The 8,234-nt window shown below is 41.2% G+C and overlaps 1 protein-coding gene across 1 annotated transcript; it reads left to right on the forward strand.

Moving 5' to 3' along the window:
* The first annotated feature begins 434 nt into the window (after window positions 1-434).
* LOC120758129 (synapsin-2-like) lies at window positions 435-7,945 on the forward strand. Its single transcript, XM_040076002.1, has 3 exons — window positions 435-495; window positions 4,192-4,453; window positions 6,907-7,945. The coding sequence occupies exons 2-3, from the start codon at window positions 4,215-4,217 to the stop codon at window positions 7,040-7,042; spliced, it is 375 nt and encodes a 124-aa protein (XP_039931936.1). The 5' UTR covers window positions 435-495; window positions 4,192-4,214; the 3' UTR covers window positions 7,043-7,945.
* The last annotated feature ends 289 nt before the right edge of the window (window positions 7,946-8,234 follow it).

The following is an 8,234-nucleotide window of genomic DNA, read 5'->3' on the forward strand; positions in this document are numbered from 1 at the left end:
TGTTGAAATTAATTTCCTATTCAGTCTGTCCTAAAAAAAAAAAAAAAAAAAAAAAAAAAAAAAAAAAAAGAGAGAGAGAGAGAGCAGAAGCATTGAGAAGCAAAAAAATGGTTCCTGGTGCTGGGAACTGAGGATAAAGTCCCTCCCCAGATGGAGGTAAGGTTGGGAAGGCACACCCTGCATCCTGATCACATGCTGCAGAAGGAAAACAGTTTTTTATAAGAGCTCAGCCTTGGCCTAGCCCAGAATTCATATATCATGTCAGGCAGCAGCTAAATTAAAAAATGGTATCTGGAATAAATTTCAAGTGTTCAGCCCCACCAATAAAGAGTTTTCTAATGAAAATAAAGACAAATGTGCGGAAAATTGGAATTGAGCTACTCTAATTTTATTTTCTTTTTTTTTCCTCTTCTGTTTTCAAATCTATTTTCCAGAGTGGATCACTAAAGGAGCCAGAGCCAAACAAAATCCCACCTCAGCGACCACCACCTCAAGGTTGTTTACAATACATTCTCGACTGTAATGGCGTTGCAGTAGGACCAAAACAAGTCCAGGCTACTTAGATAATTGAGACCAAAAGCGAGGGTTAAAGCAAAAATGAAAAGTGGGGAAAAAAAAAAAATTGAGAGCAAAGAAACAAACCATCTTAATGCAAGCATCCCAGTTTTGTTCAATTTGCCATTGTTTCAGTGCTGACCTGGACTGTGTTTTTTCTATGCAGTGTCAACTCTCCCGTCTGGTTGTTTCCTTGTTCCTGTCTGTGCGTGTAATGCTTTCCAACCTTCCTCTGTAAAACTTGTGATTGCAGGGCTGCTGTCAACAGTGTACAAAGAATGTGCCTCTCTAGAGCCCAGTGCCACTGTACCTCCTGGATGGTTAGACAGTATTTTTGGAGTATTTGATATCGTTCAGTAAAATCCCCCCTGAGGTGCAAACCCCCCGTCCCTTTGCTTACTCTGTGAGTGTGTGCACACTGTACTCATAGCCTTTTTTTTTCCTGTGCGTGTGCATGACCAATAGGTAGGTGATCCAGATATATTTTTAAAAGCCTAGATGAGAATTTGCTAGCGAGGCTTTTTATTTATAATTTTATAAAGTTTATTAACCTTTTGAGTTTTACTTATACGCCAGTGGAAGTCTGCTATTTCGGTGACTCCATAAAATATAGTTCTTCCCAAGGAATATTTAAAATATCTTCTATTTTACATACTGGTATTCATATTTTTAGTAATTCTGCATTAAATTATTAGCTACAAAGCTATGTAAATGGGCCACCTATGTGCAATATCTCAGTGAAAGTGTGAGTATTTAATGTATCCTATTTCAATTAAGTAGTACCTTTTGTTGTCATTCTGGATTAGTAATCTATGGAGATTTTTAATGAAAACTAATGCAAATACTTTCAAAAAAACCTTATACTTACCTAAGACTTAAATCCCAGGTTATTTGGTGAGAAGTACCTCAAGGACTGTTAAACTTCCTGTAAGAGCTCATTTCATTGCAAATACTGAGAAGTGAGGGGATGGCAGACCAAGGTACCTTTAACCAACTGAGGATCCTGGGTTAGAAAATGCAAGACAAAAAAAAAAAAAAAAAATCAGTGATTTTTCTTAACCAACTCAGGTCTCCTATTTTACACCTACAAGTATCCAGAGAGCTGTAAAGGAAATCCAGTCCCAGCGTTATCCACACAAATAGGGTTTCTAAGAACTGCTTGACACCAAACATGCAAAAGGACTTGAGGTGCCTGATTTTCTGTAGGTAAACTCTGTGATTTTTACACAAGCGATTTCTAGTGCAATGCTATGAGAGCTCCACAGGCAGGGAGTTAATCTGTTGTGAGGAATCTAGCCTAGAATCACAAGCTGCACACTGCTGGCATACCAGAAAGCTGAGTTGCAAGTGAGCCACGAAACTGTAATTTTCATCTCGAATGCATACAAAGATGAGTAGTGGCCATTAGTTTAGTGCAAACAATTATGTTTCAAGGGAAAACAGCCTGATGTTCTACGTCTGTTTTCCCTACAAACACTGGAAAAAGTTATCAGTGAGTCTCATCATTCTTAGTGTTTCTTTTATTTGTACGAGCTGGCTGGTGAGATGAGAATTAAGGTATGCATTATTAGCTATTTAAATGTTTGTGGTAAGTGCTACTGTTTACTACCTATCAGTAAATTACATGAATATTTTGCTTTAGTGATCAGCATTTGTCTGGGTCAGTGATCATTCCAACGATGGCATTGGCTGTTTTGTTCTGTATCAAGGAAATTCCACTTAGAAATCAGGTTCACAAATTCTTTCCTCCAGACACCCTAAAAGACAACAAACCATACTGCCCTGGGGTGGAGAACTGAATCTGATGGCTGATTTTCCTTTCAAGCAGTTGGTATTTTTTTGCATGGAGTAGTGCCAGTATTCACAAGTGCTTTTCACACGACATTTGTGTGTTGTGTGTGTGTGGAAGACCTGGGTGTCTCAGACAGGATTCCAGCCTGTTCCCTGGGGAGGATTCGCAGGGGCACACACAATTCCTACATCCCACAGCCAAGAAACAAGCCAAGATGTCTCTCTGCATGTCAGCATGCTTAGGTGCAATATTGTGGGTAACAGGGAACAGATGTTTTACAGTGTAGGCTTAATGTTCAGTTCTGTTGAGTTATTTTTGGTAAAAGTTTCTTTCATGATTGTTGCCTTTTGTACAACCCAGCTGCAAGAAAGTGAGCAAACGCTGGAAATGTGACAGCAGTATATCTTTTATGTGAAATCTCTTGTACAGCTTAATGTGCAATAAAAGAAAGTTATATCTGTCTTCAGTGTAAAGTTTCTGGCGTTCAAGCCTGTACATACAAGTGGGGGAAAGAAACCTTTCTGGTTTTCAATATTGAGTGAAAGGAGACTAATAAGAAAAAGTTCCTTATTAAGATGTGGCAAGACCATGTTATCACCTTCAAATATTTCCTACAAAAGTGGTTCAGATTAATAAACAATGAAGGCACATTCCTTAACATTCAGTACGTGCTATTTATCTTTCTACACAACACACTGCTACAACTGTGTTAAAACTCACTGAGGCATTAGCATGTGCTGTCCTCACACACACACACTGGAATTCCTGTAGTAAGGTGAAAGTTAACTACAAAAGCAATTTAAAAACAACAAAAAAATAATGTATTGCAGTGGTACCTCTAGATATGAAGGTTTGCTTTTAGAGACCTGAACAGATTAAATGTCTATGCAAGACAAAATATTTCCCAAATATCCAGAAGGTCTAGCTTAGTTGTGCTCTGTGATATTTACAACAGCTCTTATCCTGAGTGAAGCATCATACAAACAAATACTCGGAATGTCATCCCATCCTTTCTCCCCTAAAGTCAGGTGTCCTGAGTGCATTTTCATATGCAAGGGTGGAATTCAGTTTTAACAACCATCAGTCCAGCAAACCCCTGTCAGACCTGGGAGCTGAGATACAAGCCCTGATGTCTGACATAGCATTATTTCAGTCAGAAAGCAGAAAGAACCCCACTGGATGATGCTGTAGTGTCTTTCAGCTGTGGATTCCACAGCCTGAGTCTCTCCTGCACGCTGTAGTCTCCTACTTCACGCAGTAGTTTGCCAGTAAAGTGCCTTCCTGTTAAAGAATTAGTAGTGGCTCTTGTGTTTCTTGTAATGTTCTTGACATATCTCACTAAGGGATTAAGTTATGGAAATACTTTCAACTAGCCAGAAAATTTCAGCGTGATATGGTTTTACTGCTGTAAGAGTGACTCTAAGAGGAATATTACAGAAATTATTTAAGACTTTGCAGGAAGAAAACTGCAATAACTACACAGAAAATAGTGACTGTCTTGCTGAATTAGATATTATTACTGTGTTCAGTTACCTCACAGCCTCCCCTTGACTTGGGCCAAATCTATTCCGGGTGGAAATCCATTGATTTGGTTTGTAGTCAGTACCTGAGATGAATTGGGTGCTATTTAGCAATTTTAAGGCTCACTCATGGGGGCTCCAAGCAAGTTCCCAATGAGTGTGAACAGTGCTATTGCCTCCACGCAAGCAGGTGTGAGTAGACTTTTGCCTGGAGAGTAGAGTTAATCACGTTGGAGAGGATGGTTTTAAAGTGTTGGATATAAACTCTAAGTAAGGCCTCTTTGCAACGATAACATGATGAAGTTTTTCTTGTGCTGAACCTAGGGGGCCCAGTGCATCCCCAAGGAATGCAATCCCAAAGCCAGGAGCCATTGCAGCCCCAGCGCGTGTTCCCCGCGGGGCAGGCAGCAAAGCCCGCAGCCTCGCAGCCCCAGCGCCCGCCCGGACCCACCACCCAGCAGCCACGGCCCCAGGCCCAAGGTCCTCCCAGCTCCAGGTTATCAAAGGAAGCAGAGCCACAGCCACAGCCCCAGCCAGAGCCACAGCCTGCGCCACAGCAGAAGCCTCAGTCGCATCCGCAGCTTAAGTAAGAGTCGCTTTATCCCTTCTTCTTCTTTTCTCCTCACAGCACAGGTTTTGTGTGACTGGGATTTGGGAGGGGTTTGTTCTGACAGTCAGGGGGAAATGAAGGTGGTGTTCCCAAGTTTAAAATGGGGTTAAACAGGTCAAAAAGGTTACTCTCTGGTAATGGAGTGAAGGGAGCCGCTAGCATTAGTTCTGTTCTAAGCACCGCGCAAAATCTCATCTTCCCGTTGTGCAATTTCTGCCGCAGCCAGGTCTGAAAAAGCATTGTCTTTCTTGTATTTGTTTCCTCCTTTTGGTGCCACTGACTCACGGGCTTGGGTGTGCTGTCAGCTTGCCCTCCCAAGAGGAAGTCTTATCTCGTTCAACTTTTAACCTTGCAGTCACTGGGACAACAGATCCCGTTCCCAAAGACAAATCCAGGCTGGATAACGTTGGACAGTGGCTGCCAAATTGGTTCTTTACGCTGCCCTTGTCTGTGTAGCGGCACTGCCTGAATGTTCGAGCCCTGCCCAGAGGAGGCTGCACAAAACTCATAAAAAAAACCCAAAAACAAGTGGTTGTCCCACTTCTGGAAGATTCCTTACTGATTTACCTGCAGCCAGTAAGGAATATGGAAAAATCCCCTCTCAGAACTCAGACCCAGCCAACAGAAACCTCAGGGAAGCACCAGCACGGCAGCCCCAATACAACCATTGCCAGGAGAATCTCAGACACATCTCCTTAGTCTGGTATGTACAAAGACCTGCACAGAGTCTTAGTCTTTGTTTCCTACAAGGAACACAGATCCCCTTGTTCCACCCACTCCTGTGCTACCACCAGTGGGAAACAACCCCGGGTCCTCCCCTGAGCCCAACTCAGTGCCAAAGACATGCTGGATGACAATGTTGGGCAAAGAGGATAATGTTCCCCTTGCCTCCCTGGGACAATGGATTTCTTTATTCTGTTTTATAATCAGAAACCTCAAATGGATTCATCCGTCATTTAAGATGACAGAGAACAGAGAGGTGGATTTTCTTTTAAGCAAGATGGAAATCAGTTCATAGTTTGAAACTTAACTTCTGACATTGAAGAAAAGCAGCTAAGAACAGTTACAGGAGGACTCTGCCACATGCTGCTTCCCAGCTTTCTCCTTTAAGCTTTTTGTTCCCAGCTAGATTCATTTTTCTCTTATTCAAATGGAAGAGTCTCTTTTAAAATAAAATAACAAAGGAGAAATGAAAGTTTTTAAGATGCAAGCCATAATAAGAGCAGCTTTCTAACTTTCAGAAGCAGTTTTAGGTCCACACCAAGGCTCAGATCTCCTGCCTGTAGGATTAACTCTATTTGCATGTGTATGCTTTGTATTCACCCACATACTGTTGCCTAACCTGTATGTACATGTTATTAATCTGTGAATAAATATTTAATTAGGCTACTTATTGTGTTACTAATCAAGTCAAGTGCTGCTTCCCACCCTCCCTCTTTCAGTGAGTACAAACAAACATTTATCAGTCTATTCTCATTAGCACAACTATAATTTATGAAAAACCTAAAATGCCTGCAGCACTGTTTGCTGTACATTATTAGTTTAGAAGGAGAGAAGCTGCAAACCATGAGGAGTCTGAGACAATCTGAATAAGGAAAGTGCTTCAGTTTTGCTAGAGCCAAAACTGAAATCTGTTGTACCGAGATAAAAATGCAATTGGGTAACTCATTTTACCAATGTAGGGATGTCTTTGTAAAAAGCTGATAACTCATTAATGTGTTCTATTTCAATTCAAGCCTATTTTTTAGAGGTTATTTTATCTGACAAGCCACAAGTTAAAGTTTCAAACTTTAGCTTCTTGTTTTCCTTCTTGTTTTCCTGGTAAGGTTTTTCAAGCCTTTGGGTACTTAACACAGGAGTTACATGATAGCACTAAGAACTGAGTAGCATTGCCAGGCACTGCCTATAAAAAAGAAAAAAAATATATCTGATTTCAGGCATTTTTTTCAAAGCTATTAAATGTCTTTAAGCCTCTATTAAGGATATAATGTTCAACACATCTAGGCAGAGGGAGAGCACGTTACAATTTAGGATTCAAACTCTTGTAAAATACCCGATTTTTCTCTGCGCACAGCTGTTTGCAGCCTCACCAAAACACAGTTATTAATCATCCCTGTTGGGTCGTGATTTGGATTTAGTAGCCGGGTCCACATTTTCCTCAAGGCTCTGATTTACATCATCCAATTCAGATCCACAGAAAGAAAACAAAACATCGGCGTGTTCCTTGAAAGAAATATTATCCTCAAGTCTTCCCCTCGAGTCAGGGGTGCATTATTGTGTGGAACGTAGCTACTGCTGGTGGTGAAATCCCATTTTTGTCCAGTCCCAGGGACAATTTCCCCTCTTCTCACCACGGATCCAAGTGCTGGGGGGGTGGAGGCCAGGGCATGGCGTGACCATGCAGAACTCGTTGTGTTTGTGTCTTGCAGCAAGTCGCAGTCCTTGACCAACGCCTTCAGCTTCACAGAGTCCTCCTTCTTCAGGTCGTCCGTGAACGAGGATGAGGCCAAAGCTGAGACCATTCGGAACCTGAGGAAATCCTTTGCTAGTCTGTTTTCTGATTAGCCAGCTTTGTGTCCACCTGATAGAGTCTGACACCGCCATGAATGTCCCATAGGTTTTGTTCCCTCCCTGTGCCAGCACCCTTCTCTACTGTGCTCACTGTTGTACCAAGCAATATGTTAAACCTACAGAAACACAAAGGAAGAGCAGGAGGACTTTGGTGAGGGAGATCCCATCCAGGAACACGTGAAAAACGTCTGGAAAGAAGGAAGGGTTCCATTGCTCCCACAGAATGTCCGGTTCTAAGGTCCTTATCCATTGTAATTTTGTGGCCTTACTGTGACTGAAGTATATAATCCTATTTGAGACTCCTTTGTAGAGTTGTGTTAATAAAGCATTGAGGAATGGGTTTCTCCTCGCTTTGCCCATTTCCAATGCGCTGCAATGCATGTGTATTTCGTGTGTAACTGTTTTGTACTGCAGAAGTATAGTCTTGACTTGTTCATGCCTTCCAGGTTCAGGGGGCCATTCACACTCACATTCTTTGTCAAGCCACGTAAATAATGTGAAATTGAAGCAGTTTCTTCCTCCTTATCCAATCCTTCCATCAGCTGGTTGTGGACTTCTGATGTATTGCTGGGAGTTATGAGTACACTAAATGTCATAAATAGAGTGTATATGTACTACTGTATCTCCATATGTCTATTTAAAGAATTTATTTCCAGGCTGTAAGCATTACTGGGTTTAGTTGCAAAGAAAATGCATGACGTTGCCCTTATTTTTGTGAACACCTTCTAATAAATGTAAAGTCCCATGCCTGATTTAAAAAAATGTCTTCTACAAAGCTTGTTTCGACATCAATATATATATATTGTCTATTTTGACTGATATCAAGAGTGTAGCTTTATGATTGTAAAATATTTGGACACAAACTACAGCTGTAAGAAAATAAACTATCACAATGAATTCCTTTGTTGAATCAGCATTATACCCCCCCCCCCCCCGATAAATTGTAGGAATCACGTTTACATTTTCTACTGAGTGGTGTGTTTTAAAAATATTTCTCTGGCTTGTGGAAACAAAATCGATCCCAGACTTTGAGGCAGTAGAAGCAGTTTTTAACAAAAGTTATCTAAATCAACTGAAGCTTGTTAGTAAGATCTAGACTACCCATTTCCAAACAATTTTCATGTCATTCTGAGTCTCTTATCATGAATTACACACAATCCTTGCCAGGAAGCAGTGCTAACACAGG

Source organism: Hirundo rustica, chromosome 12 (assembly GCF_015227805.2).
Source record: "Hirundo rustica isolate bHirRus1 chromosome 12, bHirRus1.pri.v3, whole genome shotgun sequence".
Lineage (NCBI taxonomy): Eukaryota > Metazoa > Chordata > Aves > Passeriformes > Hirundinidae > Hirundo > Hirundo rustica.